The sequence below is a fragment of the Lottia gigantea genome (genome assembly GCF_000327385.1).
Source record: "Lottia gigantea unplaced genomic scaffold LOTGIsca_29, whole genome shotgun sequence".
NCBI lineage: Eukaryota > Metazoa > Mollusca > Gastropoda > Lottiidae > Lottia > Lottia gigantea.
In genome coordinates this window covers 1,119,696-1,137,082 of record NW_008708943.1, presented here as the reverse complement: position 1 = coordinate 1,137,082, position 17,387 = coordinate 1,119,696, and the positions used below count along the sequence as shown (strand labels likewise).

Here is a 17,387-nt window from a genome sequence, read left to right as displayed (position 1 = left end):
TACAGTTACTGCTGAACAGACAAAATGGAACCCGGACGAAAGTACTAGCGGGGTAATTCTTCACAGTGTTACTAGGACCCCCACCCCTTCAATGAAATAATGAATAGATCTCAACGAATTCATCGTGTCTAATAAACTAGTAGCAGATTATGCAGGATATATTTCAGTATGATAAACAGCGGATGCACCCCCCCCCCCCCCCCGAACTTGACGTCAGAATGAGATCTCATGCACTCTTTGACTGGAATACTTAATGAAGTATTAAAGATTGTTATAATTTAACACATACTACACCATTTATGATCCACGAATAGACCTACATGCATATCGACGGTGCAAAAAAATAATATCAATAATCAACCTTCACAGTGATAACATATTATGTCGATGCCTACTCTTTGTGAATAGAGCAGACGTCAGTATTGATTCTTACCAGTGAGGAAAGACTGAACTACAAATCAAGATAAACAGATAGAGGTCGTACCATGAAAGTAGGCTACATAAAGATAGCGAATCAGTAATGAATGGAATGGTCGATGTCTACAAAGTCAGGGATATTCTATTCGATGGACATTACAGGTACGTGAACCTTAGCTCTCGCTTTCATTCGTGTTTTTTTGTTTGCGTGGTAAATCGATTTGTCACGTTTTTTTGTATTAATTACTTTTTTTTATTCTGGTCATTTTCTGTAGGGAAAACCTTAAAAAAGTACAGGATTTCTGACTTGATTATACACTTGAGGGAAATGAATATACAACGGAGCATATTAAGAAAACCGGAAGTGACTTATTGCAAAACGCATACAACAATGGTGAAAAAAAGTTCTCTAAAACACTGACGAAAACTATCAGAAAAACAACAAAGAAGCGAACAAGTAATCTTATTTTAGTTAGTCTATAAAGCCATAGGTCTAGGTATCGTGTCACATTCAGGAGCTGTTGACATTTCTAGTTTCTATTGTTTTTATGCACGATTTGGAAAGCTTCCATGGCCATAGGATTATAAATGAAATTCTACAATGTAGACAAATAAATACAATACGATTATAGTAGTATCCAATTATATCATATCCTATACTGTATGCATAAGGAGGGGTCGTAAAAGTACGTTATTTGGTTTGTTGTCAGCAAAATTCGGGATAAGACATTGGTAATCAGAGGTTACGTGATATTAAAGATAGGAGCTCACAGCTGAGTTTTGGAATAACATTTTGCCTAGCTTTAATTTCTTGTTACAGTGGATGTTATATTTTGACATTAAACCCTTGAACTCGATATATTTTGTAAAAACAAATACAATAAGGTAAGACTGTGCATTAAATTTTTCCAATAGTACATTCTATAAAGTTTAGTTTTGGCAATTATTAAATAATAATAGACCTATCTTATTTGGTGCATTTGAAATGTGTGTGTGAAATCTAGAGCATATAAACATAAAGTGTAGTGCATTTTGTGAATGCATGAATACCTTTCAATTAAATTAACTCGATAGATATAACATTGTATATAACCTTGTTTAACGAACGTACAATATCTACCACAAATAAGATAACCTTATCGATCAATGTACCCCATTAACAATCCTGCAAGCATTTGTAGACCTGTGCATTAAAATTCAGATTTACAATATGTTACAAAGCAGATTTTAATTTCCGAAAAAATACCTGGACAAAAATTTAAAAGAACCGAAAGTCTATTAAAACATTACTATTAATAAATGTACATACATTATATATCTATAAAAACGAACAAACACATTTTATTATATATAGGCCTACCAATTCTCAGCTGTGTCAACTTTAAAGATGACTTCTTAAAGGTCACCAATCTTTCACACGGCATAGATTAAAACCAAATTGACCTCAATTAGAAAATGGCTACTTAATTTAGTACATAAATAATTTTATCTGGGCTTCATGCATGCAATTCAATAAAATCTTGACACCATGAAAAAATTATGGATTGATCGGGCTGTAAATGAGTAAACGCGTTTCGGACTAATTTACCCCAAATGAAACCTCATTTACACTGACCGTTATAATTGTTTTAGATGTTTATGTAGTTGAAACATAAGTCTCATCGTGTCCAAACCACAGCCCCATTCGTCAAACCTCCCCGACAAGGTCAAAATCCATATTCGGGATACGATGAGTACGGCTCTGGCACAAGTGATGTGGATTTTTAGCCAAAATATGATCTTGTCGACCTGACAACCAGTTGAAAGCTGCCATACCTTTTGATAGTTGTCAGTCTATTTCTTGATTTGAGTATTTCAATGAGATGCTTTAAGACTGCAACCGACTTTAGACCACTTAAACAATTATATATTGGATATCATACAGAGAGACCCTTATGAATGTGTTAGAATAAAACCTTCTAATGAAATAGAGTAAAATGAGTTACAATCTAAAATTTTACATGTATGGCATAGAGAGACGCAAAAAAAATAAATGAGTAAAATTAAACATTGTTAAATAACATCCATTTCTAGATTTGTGATTTTCGTTTATGCAATGAGATTGCAGCGAACCTTGAACCTTTATATTATTTTCATTATGCAATATTTATTTACTTCTAATTGATACGTCCTACTGTGAAAAGTTCATTAGCTGCTACTAATGTTTCGTCAATATGTTATTTTGGATTATGGTTTTCGTTTGTTACAGTTCGAATCGATCGTACTACTTGGCTTATTTATTTATACACTCATACAAACAATAATTGATCCAATAGTATCATTATATGACGAATTGAACATTTACTAACATACCTTTACCTTCCTATTTGTTGTGTAAGTTGAGCTGCAATGGTGGACGTGGCGCCAGGCAGGGTATGCTTACATTTCTAGATACACGATACCACTTTTCAGAATGGAGTACTTCACCTATAATTGATATACTTTATTATATTTGAAAAAATCATTACCTGCTACGAGTGTTTCGTCAATATATTGTTTAGGATTTCGGGATTCCCTTTGCAGATCGGATCGCTAGTAGTTGGTTTATTGGTATATAACAACTGTAACAAAACATAACATAACGGCTTTGAAGGTTTGTAGAGTATTTATTCGGGAAGGACAACATCAGGAACAATAAACATCAATACAGGTACAACGAGGAACATCAATACGGGTAAAATACAGGAACATTAATACAAATAATCCTTCAATGGCATATTAGAAGAACAAGATATAGATAAATAAGACAATTATATGGATATAATATGGATATATACTTCTGGGATATTTATAACTTCAACGTTTCAATGTGGTTCTCACACCGTCACCGTCTCACAACATTGAAACGTTGAAGTATAATAAATATCACAGAAGTATATATCCATATAATTGTCTTATTTATTAATACAAATAAAATACAGGAACATCTAAACTCTATCATCCCGAGACCAAAAGGGCAGGGGCTCAGTGGGAGCGGGAAATTGAAATCTCAAAACTACATGACCCTTTCACTATAGTTCTACCTAGATCTCTCTTGGATATCTCCCTTGAATCAGGTTTAATTCCTTTTTGTCAGGCTCTAAGATAAGAACTATATTCTGATTGGTTGAGAGACCTAAGCGTCCATATCCTTGAGACCTGAATGGATAAAGCTAATGCAAGAAGGCGTTGATTGGTCAAGGGACTGACCATGAGAATGTTGACATTTGTTAACACAGGAACACAATGCATAGGCCTAATCTTTAATAATACTTGATAAGTATAAGATTAATTAGTTGGGTAGACTCAGAACAAAGAGGTATTATTGTCAAGGACTAAAGGTGTTAAAAGTATACGTAGTATTATCTAATATACTACCCTTAGATGTAGATGCTACATTAGCAATGACAACAGACATTTAATTGAGGTAGCAGAAGTGATAATTGACTCTTTAAAATATTCTATTCGTACCTGTTCTGATACATTGTGTAGCCCAACCAATATGTAATCCATTATTATTATTCCATGAAGAATTGGACATTGAATATATTTAGAAGCATAATATCCTTATGTGAACTATTATTGTAGGTTATAGTGTTACTATGTTAAAATATATATAAAATTAATGGTGTACTTAGTAAACGTATTTCATTGGTAGAATGACAAGAGAAATTTCAACCACGATACAGCCTTCATTTACAAAATCGACCGAGTCTCTGGGCAGATCTGTTTTTCTAAGGTAAGAATTCGATCACAATTTTTTCTTAATTACCGCTTTGATATTCCAAGACAAGTGGACATTGTCATCTGATCAATCCCAAGTCCAGTTCCAGTCGGAATAAAATATAAACATATTACTGTTACAGGAATTAATAGGTCGGACAAATCGCTTCTAGAATGAGACAATATGCCATAGTCGCCGTACTATCAATTTGATTAAAATAGTTCACAATTTCGCAATGTTTCATGTTTCGCCCCCATTAAAGACCGACGATAAATAATAACGAAACGAAATTGTTGAATTTAATTTCAATTATATTGTCGTACTATGGACTATGCACTATTTTGACCCCACACAAGTTGGAAAAGAGTAGGCTAATGGGGCTATAAAGTCAAACGTTTCCTCAAAATGTACATGGTGTTGCTCAATTTAATCCAAAGCAGAAAGAAGTTCACAGAAGTCTAATTCATGTCACTTCGTTTTACATTGATTAAAGTCATTAAAGATTTAGAAAATTAGAAAATTTAACTATCCTTAACTAATGGTCCACCACTAAATAAGGAAAATTTCGCCGAATAGTTGTAAAAATGAAAAGACACTTTAAGCTTGCGATATCCGATTCAGTAATTATTGTAGTGCATATCGGTTATAGTGCATTTCGCAGGTCAAATGTTTACGTAAACGTTATGCTTTTTGGAGGCTGTTAGAAAACTACTAAACGGACTGAAAAAAAAAAACCCTAATCGTAAAGAAATATGTCTTCTACTGATTCTAAAGTAGATAAAACAAGGTATGTGTCGTCTCAGAAATTTTTATTTTTCTTTTGTTCAGTTATAATGTATTATGTTGTTATGCCCTTGTGCACATTGGTAGTTCATATGTGTACGTCATTCGAATAGACAAAGGTTGTTGTAATACAAACTGTAATTATGTCATCTATTTTCGTGTACTTTTGAAAATTAACATATCGTTTTTTTTTGCAACAGCAGTTCGCTTATATTTTAATGGTCGACGACAAAAACTAATTGCTTGAATTGCTAGATAACGATAGTAAGAAAATCGGAAAAAATGAAAGAGACATTTTAGGCTAGATATTATCACCCACCTAATAAATCTAAAAATTTTTGGATTGGAATTCTTTTGTGTACCATCGTAATCATTGGTCTTTTCATGTTTGTGTCGATCCACAAGATTATATCATAAATGTTTCTTTTGCTCGGTTATGTTATGCTCCTGTGCACCTTGGTGTGTAATATGGAACAATTAACAAGGACGCGACTGTGCACATTATCGATGTACCCAAACAGTCATATGCATTTCCATACGTGTGTGGACATGCAAGATTACACCATAAATGTGCATATCGTTCTGTGATGTTATTCTCATCTTGAAACAGCCATTATCAACCACTGAGTTAGCTTATAAAACTTTGCTTGTGCTTCTTAACCAAACTATCTGTCTTGATGATAAGTTAATATTAGAAACGATTGTCGATAATAATGTTATATGGTATCTGGTATTAGTCATCATTTCAAACTGTTCATTTGTTTAAGTTGCCAATATTTTGATATAGCCTATAACACAGGATCCACTTTAGGTCGATTAAAACGTTTAGTCTGGCCCCTCCCTTCGTGACCGCTTTCTGTGGAACGAGTTACCAGTTACCAGTCATAGAATTCTTGTAATTTGGTCTTATTCCAGAAAAGGTAAAGGCAAAGACTATTTATCGCCCGGATCATCACTAAGTTTGAGTAGCTCCAAACATTGGGCAGGATCTGGTTTCAGCATTCCCCACGATAGTGTACTAGATATATCTGAAATACCGCCACTTCCTGCAGAAATTGATATTGTTCAAGGTCAGTCTATGTAGTATTAAATCATTTAACTACCTTTTCCTCTGTGAAAGAACCAAAGATATGAAACGTTCATGCCTCACACAGATAATAACTCATATTTCGACCAGGTGGATAATAGCTCATGTCCTCGGCCTCACATGGATATTCTAGGCCTCACAAGGATAATAACTCATATTCGCGACATCACACGGGTAATAACCCATATTCTCAAAGATCCATTCTACCAGTAGTACTTGGAAAATAAATGATTTTGAAGAATGAGAGCAGACATAGATATTGAAGCTCTCTTTTACATAAAAGGTAGAGGGTCGCGTTTTAGTCACTTTCGCTTAAAATATGATCGAGTAATTGATTCATTGATTTATTGATATTTGCAGTACCATGGTGGACGTCGAAGCGGTTTCAATTATCCATCATATGCTTCTTCGGAAGTCTTGTCGCGCAAGCCACGAGAGTGTGTCTATCCATAGCAATTGTTTCCATGGTAGCTGATCCCAGACAATCATCTCAAAGTGTAAACACTACCAACTCTATCAATTACACGATTATAGAACCACATCACACACCAGAAGGTAGATATTGCCCAGATGTGGAGAAGGTGGACAATATAGTAAGTATTATGGTGCTTCAGGTACCACAGGAAGGCTTCACAATTCATCACATATTCTTTAAGAATTCCAAGAAAACACTTAGATGTTAGATTCATGTAAAATCTGACTGAATTATTTCAATAAACCATGAAGCACCAAGGCAAGAAATAATTGCCTGGCTTAGCCTATCTGGACTAGTTTTAAAGAGCTGAACAAAGGCTGGTTGATCACAGTGAGCAGTGCTTGGTCAGTTAGCGTTCGGGAACCTCAGTATTACCTCATAAAGTGTAGTGCTTATGTTTTTTTACAGGCTGGTGAACTCCATTGGAATAAAAAGTTACAAGGGTTGATTTTAGGATCGTTCTTTTGGGGTTATCTTTTACTACAGTTGTTCACTGGCTGGCTGAGTGCAAGATTTGGAGCGAAGCGGGTCATTGGATTGTCATTTATTGGTATAGTCTTGGCAACCATGCTCAGTCCTGTCTCAGCTAGGATTGGTCCATACCTTTTTATGGCAGTTAGAATTCTGTTGGGAATTTTTCAGGTAAAGTATATTGTAGGTGTACTCTTTCTCGGAATCTATGAGTAATACGATCAAATCTTTTGTAATGGTTTAACGCCACCGACTTTTCTGAAAGGGTAACGACATAGAACAATTCTTGGAATACCTTGCCAGTATTGCTTAAATCTAGATAGATTTCTGTGCCAGTATAGATAATCCTGTGTTAGAATCTCTTGACAATATTGCCAAACACTTGTCAATCCCGCTAAACCTTTCATTTAGCTGCTCTTAGTAAAGAAAGATAAAGGTAACAATGATATTTCATCTTTTTTACATTAATTAAAAATAGGTCAAATTATTGCCGGCAGTTATACCTTCAAGCTGACTCTTTTTGTTTATTGTGTTTCTTTTTTTTTCTTTACTAATCTTTTTTTGTTATATCCTGTTCATTATGGTGAAATATTTTAAAATATATTCTCATACAATTCTATCTCTTCGCGATCTGGTCTCACTCATTAATATGCATTTCTAACTGTTTAAATAACACCATAATCATTTTATAGTTATAAAATAATCGATACTAAATGTATTTAATTATTTCACGACTTTACCTAGTCGAGCATAGAATTCTATAAATAGGTATAGGTATAAAGCAGCAAAGGTATATGAATATACTATTCATGTAACTATATACTATATAATGAACTTCTTGTGATAACGTTGAAATGAGCATGTGAAACGTTGACTTTCAGAAACACTATATCAGAAAATAGTGTATCCATACTTCGTTTGCGTCTTATAAGTAGAATTGTTAAAATTCATAAAAAGGGCTAATAAAACGGCCCAAATGGTTTGATCAATTCAGTAGAAGAGTCGATTCATGTTTTTGAGGGCTCATCCCTACACCACTCAAGGCAATTTTTGTATTCATTGTTATTTAGTGTACCTACTACCCATCAATGCAGACATTGTGGACAAACTGGTCACCGCCTCATGAACGCAGTCGACTTTTAGGAATTGCTTACGCAGGTTTGTCTTTTATAACAAAACACTCTTATAAAATTTCAGAAAATATATCTGGCCGACATTTATGGTTGCTATGCTTTTTTTTATAGCCCCAATACTTACCATAAATTAAACTTTTTGTTTGCTCATTCGAACGTTTCGTATATACTTTACATAACGTCCGTTACCCCACACCTTACATTTCTGCACCATTTTTATTTTTAAGGCAATGCTTTAGGGAATGCAGTTGTGTTACCATTAGGTGGTATATTATCTCGTTACGGGTTTGATGGAGGCTGGCCCTCTGTATTTTATGTTATAGGTAAGCATTAGAATATCAGAATATATTCACTTTATGCCACAGTTTCAAAGTTTCACTACAGATTGGGTCATACACACTGACAAGCAATGCTGTGCTGTCTGAAATTTTGTTTTATTTTAAAGGCCTTGAGTCTCAGTCTTCTATGCCATCCGAATGACCGAACGCTTTTTGTATGTCAGCCCCTCCGACCTCAGAAACAATGATGCAAATTCCTAGTAGTTCGTAAGCGTTGGCAAGACTGTTGCAGAACCCAGAGGGCAGTACTATTTTGCTTTAAGCTGCTTTGAGATCTTTATCACACCCAAAACATGGATCGACGGTCTAATTAAATTGAAGCTTGCTGTAATTGTCTACCGGGACCACTAAAATGTAAATCGACGTCTGATTTGAAGTGTTACGGGTTGCTGAAAATTTATTATTAAGCAATTGTTTATACTCCTCTAGGTTTTGCAGTCAGCATGTTTTCTGTCTTATATTTTTAAGGGATGTTCAGTGCAATTTGGACCTGTATTTGGTTAATATTTTGTTATGATTTTCCCAGTAATCATCCAACTATATCAACAGAAGAGAAAAAATATATAGAATTTTATTTAGGAATACAAGATACAGCTACAAAGAGGGTAAGATATGTATATTTAGAAATTAGACCCGTGTTCTTATTAACCCTTAATTTTCTCGGTGACTCTGATGGCTTTCAATAGTTAAAAAAGAAAGACTGAAAAGTGATAGGTTCTTTAGCTAATGCGTCTTGTGTATACCAACAGGTCCTTGGCCAAATCTCTTGGTAGTGCTCAAGGACAGTGAATTATCAGCTCTGTTTGGTCATTTGAGTTAATCGTAAGTGATCTAAAACCGTGAAGGTTTGCTTGCGCTCTGCAACAAATTCAGATTCAGTCTTTCCAAATCAGTGACGTAGATAACATCTCTATGGATCAAGTACATCCCTATTCCAGCAAGATTTGGCATACAAGCACTAGTTCGAGGTATAAAGTTTTGTTAACAATCGTTTTCTTGTTTTCAATTCATCGTAGAAAAACCCAGTGCCTTTTGCAGCCATTATCAGATCAAAAGCTGTATATAGTATTATAGTTGCTCATTTTTGTGCCAATTTTGGAAATTATTTATTTACTACTCAACTACCAACTTATTACAAAGATGTTTTAAAGTTAAAAACAGAAACGGTAAGCTCATAATAATTTTTTCCAGATTTGTCACTGACTATCTATTTTGATTTTAGGACTGAAAGTTCGAAAGTTTGTTTTCGCTCAGAATTATAGAAAGTTTCAAATAAAATACTAATAATGTATCGTTTGCAATTTCACTATTCTAGACGTTTGATCAGTAAAGCAGGTCGGAGTTGCTGACATTGACATTCCGATAACCGCTCAGAGAACACCGCTGTTCTGGCATATTTTCCCGCAAAGTTCAAGATGTTATTAAAAGCAGATAAAGGGGGCGTAATAGACTTTGTAATTTTAATTGATATTTCAGAACGGATTTTATTCAATGTTACCTTACCTAGTTCTGTGGATTTTGATGCTATTTGCTGGATTTTTAGCTGATTTCATTATAATGAAGAACATGTTGTCCATACTGAACACTCGAAAACTTATGACATACATTGGTACGTACATAATACATTCATGATAAAATTATAGCAACGATATTGCAGAATATGTTTGCTGTTTTTAAGGGAATGGTTCGTCATTTTCGACGGTTGATTTGAGTCTCGTAGTATTAGAAATGTCAAACAATTGCATAATTCCTTCAAAAATAACTCTAACTAGAAATTTCTTTTCCTCTTTCTGTATATTATGTCTTTTCTATCTAAAATGTCTCAAGAAAAGACGACTTCTGGACATACATGGATTTGAAGGCTCAAATTTTGACAGTGAGCTGTGAAAACTATTATTTCGTTTAACTAAAACATTCCCGTTTCTGAGACTAAGGTACGATTGGTCAAACGGGTGGCTATAACATGTCCTTTTAATAACAAGAGGCCTACCTTTGCATTAACAGGATAAAGGGCAATTAAATGGGGTCTATCAATTTCAGGAATGGTAGGACCTGGTTTGCTGTTAATTGGGTTAGGTTATATGGAATGTGATCAACACGCAGAAGCTATAACTATGGTAACCCTTACAATCGGGTTATGTGCCTTTCATATGAGTGGATTCTTTGTGAACATGTCAGATATAACACCTGCATATGCTGGAACTATTATGAGCATCTCTAATACGTTTGCCACTTCACCTGGAATTATAGCACCATACATAGCCGGCGTGCTAACAACCAATGTAAGTATTATAAAAATCCGTACAACCAAGACAATTCTGTTATCGAAATCTCGTTCAAAGCATGGCAAAATTGAGTGTAAAAGTTGTATAGTAGTGGACTCCTTATAAGAGAAGTATCATCGGGTGTTTCGAAAAGAATAAGAATGGTCTACTTCGCGTGCAACTCCACTACTACATAGGTCAATATCATGAGATACAATCAGATCTATTTATGCCAAACCAAACAAGTCGGCCAAGATTCAAGAAACAGATTTGTAATATTTGTCCAGGAGTAAGCTATAACGATTTCATAAATGAAAATTGAAGTGTAACCCTGCTTAAGCAATTTGAAAGTCAAAAGTCTTCATAAATTGAAATCGAAAATTTGGAAATCAAAAAATTCAAATTCTCAAACTTGGCCAATAAGAGAACATATTTAGAATATATTCTAATTGGCCATGTTTAAGAATTAGACTTTTATGGTCATTTTAATAAGTAGGCCTACTTGTGTATTCATTTGATGGCGAAGACTTCAGCTTTCAAAGGAAATCGTGGTAATTTGGTGTGACTGGAAAATTCTAACTAACGTTACTTACCAGAGATGGCGCAAGTCTGTCGTATGATCTGTGAGACTGTACACCGGGGATCAATCGAAGACTGAATACAATGAACAGCCATTTCTTGTACTTACCTTTTTGCTCCTTGTCGAAGTTCAACCAGAAGACATTAGTGCGCGGGGTATATTCCCGCCAAAAGATTACGTCATAACCTGATGATCATGTGACTTAAAACTAAAACATAACATAGGGTGAAGTGGGGCTTGGTCGTACATATAAGACAAATAATGCACCAAAATACCCATGCATATTCTTCACACAAGCTCATGTTTGTCATTGGTTTTCTGAGGTATTGGTAATTTAGACTTAGGTATCTAATGTTTTATTTTATTTTGTTTTGTTCTTTTTATGAAAGGGTACACGATCTGAATGGCAGATGACATATTATGTTTCTGCAGGAGTTTTAATGGCCGGATCACTATTTTACGGTCTACTGGCTGAGGGCGAAGTCCAGTCATGGGGCCATGTACATCATATAAGAGAAGAAGAAATTGGTCTCGCAGTTGATGATACGACTGTTAAGCATGATGCTAAAAGTATCAACAAACTTTCTACAGACAATATTGCGTGATTTTGAGGAAATTGAGGCAACGCTTGAATTTCACCATTCAGATTCATTATCAATCACCCCATGAGGCTTATCTTGTTTCCAATCTCAATTAAATTGATGGTTTGTTTCGTGTTTTTTTTTTATGAGAACCAGCGCTAACCAAAATCATTGCTAAACGAGTCAATACAAGTCAATGTTTTAATTACCAGAATACCTCATTTATGTTATGAAAATATTATATTGAACATTTGATTGCTTGAGGTGGATTATTGATGATTTGAATGGTCACTCGACCAACACAACAGATGGTCTGCAAATGTGATGAGAATCACAATAGGCTGAGTAGATCTGTTACATAACGCTTCAAATTATGTGATTTTTTTAGAAATCGCACAACGAAATCCGAAATAACAGTTTGGCAATAAAGTAGGCTAGTACCAGCAAATCAACGATTCATATGAGGAAGTATATCAATTATCGATTGACGCTGCTCATTATAATATATTAATTATTATATCATTATATAATAATTGTATAGAAGTTATCAATTAGCAAAAATTAAAAGTGTAATTACATGTTATTAACAAAGTACCAAAGACAAACAAATGATTTTTTTCTTTCAATACTTCGTCACTTCTATTTTCTTAGAGTCATTTTCAGACTGTTCAATCGCCCATTTCTGAACTTCTGTTTTGGCGAATATGATGAACAGAATACCACCAAGTCCAATAATTCCTGCTGATAAGAAAAACACTTTCTGCCACTCTGCTAACGTATTCTGAAAAGTCAATAATAACAGATTGGATTTCTTTGAGGCGAGACCTGAAGGTGGTCTGGGATGAATTTTGAGCATTTCAAAATAAGACCTTTCACAGGTCTGATCGGAGGGGAGATTGAGTGTATGACCCAAAAATACCGCCTAAATACGCCATTGGATTTATATCTATCTTGTGACTACAATGTCAGACAAGAACTACCAATATCTACCTGACGATGGCCCTGATTCGCTCTATTTGCAAGCATGCAATCCAATCAAATCAATGCATTTGCCAACTTCCGTGATACAAAAGAGTGCTTAATGATAAGAAATGGGAGTTCGGAAAAGCTTGCCCCTTGTGAAGATGTGGAAGGTTGTGCCAAGAGTTGAATTTATGTTCTTTCAGGTGAAAAAATAAACTTTGACTACTATATTACTTTGAATAATGTATAATACAAGAACATCACTACATTTATAAAGTTTACTTACGTTAGGGGTGAATTTTGCTACTGCATATGGTGTGATTATCCCTGTAATATTACTCAGGGTGTTACTAAAAGTCATTATCTGGCCTGCATATCGCGGTGCAATATCAAAGACGTTGACTAAAACGCCACTAAACAACAGAGAAAAACAGGCTATAGTAACACACAGGAAAGCTATAGATAATACGGCGTATTGACAATCTAGATAACTTATTCCAATCATCAAAACAGCTGGCAATATCATACCTAAAATAAAATCTAAAACAATTAGTTTAGAGTTTACTTACTATTTAGTACTTATGGACGCCAGGAAAAACACATCGTAACATTGTATAAAACTAAGACGAGTGATTTTTGTCCAATTGCTGTGATTCTTAGATTCTCAGTTTTATTCTGAATGAAGCTTTTTTCGCGTATATTTGAAATGAATTTCTCACCTAAAGCAGCTGATGATCTTCTGGATATGCTGTGACCGAATCGTTTGGTTAACTTGTCTAAAGCAAGACCGTATAATAATAATGCCATTGACATACAAATATAAGGTAACATCGTAAACAAACCATTCTGGAAATTATTGTTTATGATAAAATTATGGTTCATTATGTAATATGGGTTAAAACGTTTTGTTTGAGGCTAATCATCGATTTTTTTCTACTATCACTTAAGGCTGTAAAATGCCATTTTTGAAAACACAGCAAATCTTGCAGAAAGGAAAATGTCTCAAGGCATTAATTATATTTTCAGTGTACCCACTGACTACCAAGCTAAATAAAAATCAAAATTACTTACCGATGTCGCATCGAATTTCAAAATTTCTCTCATATACATAGGTAAATTACTTAGCATCAAATACAACCCCCAGCTAGTTGAAATGTGGGCACAGACCACCGCATATACTGGAATCGATGTTATAATGCTACACCAGGGTGTTTTCATCTGGAAGTTGAGAATTATAGTCACTCAATTGAGTAATTGATACAAAATGCTTAAGCTGAGAGAGCTTAATTTCTGCGAAGTAAAATAGTTTGATAATTCAACCCCTTTGAATCAACAAAATTTGACGTTATAGATGTATTTGAATATGCAAATCATAGTCAATATGTACATTTGACGTTTCAAAAAAAAAATGTACAGTACAATTTAATAACATACTTGAATTGTTGATTTTTTCATCTCGAGTGACGACTTGATATAGTCTCGTTCAGCACAGCTTATAAATGGATGTTCATCGGGCGTGTCGTATACAAAAATGTACCACATTATACTGCAAACAAAGCTGAAAATTCCTGAAGCAGACGATTAGACATTCAGAAGTCAAGGTACATGTACACCTAATATATTTATTCATGCAAATAAAATGCATACTAACGACCACAAATTGGAAGCTCAATGGGTACAACCAACAAGCAATGAATGTGTTTTAATTTCACAACAATTTCTTTTTTTTAAGGTAAAATGTTTCTGTTAATACCCACAACCAAGTTATGGATGCTCAAAGCTTCACAGCTTCACAGAATAGAGCTAGATACAAAAAAAAGAAGTGTTTCTTACCAGAAACGTGAAATATGGACGGCCATCCACCAGCAAAACCATGAGAACATAATAGACCGGCGATAGGAAATATCACCGCATTACCAACAACATTACCATTGAATACTATACTGGTGAAGCGACTTTTCTCTTCAAGCGGTGCCCAGTTGGACAAAAGAAAGAATAATCCAGGCATACAAACAGCCTGAAAATGAATAATTATTCCGCTAGGACAGACAGACAAAGTGAGATTTAAATCTAATGGATATTAGCTACGAACCCAAAATGATTGATTTTCCAGATTTCTGCATTCATCTTATCGTTGGCGAATCCAACGTTGGTTTATCATTGATAACGGTCTTAAATGAAAATACTGAGTGCTACGAAGAATTTTACTTACACAAGTTACTCCAAGCAGAAATCTAACGGCAAATAAAGCCCATGGACTCCACAAAGCAGCTGGATGAGACAAGAAAGTTAAGATCGATAACAAGATGATAAATGGGCCAACACCATGTCGTAAGCCAACTTTCTCGACTATCAATCCACCAATCATCTGAAATATCACATAACCCCAAAATACAGCACCCAGTAGCAAGCCTTGAGTCTCTTTAGTCCAAACGAATTCACCATCCTAGATAAACAAAAATTCCACAATTATAGTATTACAGGAAGGGCAATGAAGGAAAGTGTATTATATTTCTTGAAAAACGGTATGCATAGCTGACATATTCAGTAAGGTTGGATGTAAAAACCAATTTGTTTTGTCGGTAACCACCTTTACATACTACACTATTCGCTTCTCCGCTTGAAATTTCAAATACATTTTAATTGAATGATGTTTTAGATCAGTTAATTGCCCTCGAAGTAAGGGCGAAGATAATTGGATAATCTGGTAAAAATGTGCCTATCAATTTTGGTCATTCCAAATATTCAAAAGTTGTAAAAAGTGTATACACCTGGTCTGATACTTCACCAAGATTTTTATCCAAACAATAATTAACAGATGTCTCATTCTGATGAGCAGCAGCATTCAAATTATCACGGCTACTGTTCCAGTAGAGATCAGTTTGTGATAGTATCAGTTCATCAACTGCAGTGTGATTCACCATACATACAATAGCTATACTCAGATTGCTTCTCTGTATGAAGATGTTGGCTCCTCCGAAAAATCCAACAAGAGCAATTTTGAATCTTAATGATCTCCAAAATGGTGGACCTGAAAAATGAACAGTACACGAAACATCAAAACTATACACAGTTAGTGATCATGGGAGGGAGTTCGGTCGCGTCACCTGCTCAACGTTCTCTTTGTGTTCTTTGAAGGGACATTTTCGCCATTTTCGTTGGTTGATTTGGGTATTGAATATAATACATTATGTAGATAGACTTCATAAGTACTACAAATATATGAAAATCGAATACTTTTAAATTTCTCAGAAAAGAAGATGCATTACAATCTCGTAAGTAGATTTTTTTCACGTGAAGTGAAAATTTTAAATATAAGAATAAAAATTCGTGCGTACCTTTGTAAGAAGCAGGAATTGTCATCGTTACCGGTTAATAGTAAGATAATAGCCACCATACATTAGTTTAGTAAAAGTTGTATATCTTCACTGTCTGTAATCTCGACTTAACCTAACTTGAATTTCTGGATGACAAGATGGTGGACATGAATAGCCTTGTATAAACTTATAGTAATTATATAGGAGACTATAAAAATAAATCATTTACTACACTGTTTGACGTCTGGACTTAAACTGTATATCTAATTACAATAATAATAATAATAATAACAACTTTATTTACGCTACCCATTTAGACAAAAGTCTGATTTTCAGTGGGTTCCTATAAACTAAAAATTATATACGAGATTACATAAAGAATAAAAAGAAAGTTTTATAAAACATATATACATTACAGTGTAACATGGATGAGGTAAGAAATATAAAAATGTAAACGAAGATTGAAATGCTTTCCTCATACATATATAGAGCCGTAAGTACATCAAAGTAAATGATACTTTTTTTTATATTAAAAAAGAGTCCCCATAATTTGGATTTTGAAATTTTATATTTTTTGTGAAAAAATGGTCAATTCTTGTTAGATACGAATAATTCCGAACAAACTGTGACTCTAAGGTTCAGATTGTGCCTTATGATTAATACAAATCAGTGTTACCACTGTATATACAGTTCTGTGGTGTTACTTAGATTGAATTTTAACTCAGTAGATAATACAAATACACGTAGTCGATTGGATGGCGAGATTTTAAACCAAAGTTTGATATTCCGTTTCTGGTTTAAATTAAAAGAGAAATGTTCAACCAAATATTGAAAGAAAAAGATTCTAGACTATACGGTTATTTAGGTAAGTGGTAGATTGAATGTTGTTCTTTATTACACGAACATCACAAATAAAACTTTAAAAAAAGAATTCCATTTGTCTTAGAATGTCTTCGGGTCCATACAAACTTGAAGTTGTTTATAATCGAATTTTGAAAAGCCACACTCAGAGCAAAGCAAAAAGTTTTTTGAATTTTTTCCAATATTTTATACAAATACATGTAGTACTGTCAAACTTAGGATGACTTTGCGTTGATAAAAATATAAACATGAACATACATTACCGGTATGTCTTCTAAATTTGTTTTTACAGAGGACAATTTTGTACCATTATTTAGAGGACTTTTTATGTTGAAATTTCATGGAGAGAAATGTGTTTTTTTCAATGTTAACTTA

General features: G+C 34.2%; 2 protein-coding genes across 2 annotated transcripts; one reads left to right on the top strand and one right to left on the bottom strand.

Moving 5' to 3' along the window:
- Window positions 1-4,911: 4,911 nt before the first annotated feature.
- LOTGIDRAFT_161420 (hypothetical protein) lies at window positions 4,912-11,895 on the top strand (the record flags this gene model as incomplete). Its single annotated transcript, XM_009056810.1, has 11 exons — window positions 4,912-4,946; window positions 5,858-6,012; window positions 6,390-6,622; window positions 6,913-7,146; window positions 8,046-8,133; window positions 8,336-8,431; window positions 8,915-9,051; window positions 9,463-9,612; window positions 9,923-10,055; window positions 10,487-10,728; window positions 11,680-11,895. The coding sequence occupies 11 exons, from the start codon at window positions 4,912-4,914 to the stop codon at window positions 11,893-11,895; spliced, it is 1,719 nt and encodes a 572-aa protein (XP_009055058.1).
- Window positions 11,896-12,493: 598 nt separating this feature from the next.
- LOTGIDRAFT_118721 (hypothetical protein) lies at window positions 12,494-15,848 on the bottom strand (the record flags this gene model as incomplete). The annotated part of the gene is made up of 8 exons (XM_009056809.1): window positions 12,494-12,652; window positions 13,121-13,374; window positions 13,554-13,680; window positions 13,906-14,052; window positions 14,269-14,402; window positions 14,668-14,851; window positions 15,047-15,280; window positions 15,651-15,848. Coding segments are annotated over 8 exons (1,437 nt in total), but the record flags the coding sequence as incomplete, so codon positions are not given.
- Window positions 15,849-17,387: the final 1,539 nt, after the last annotated feature.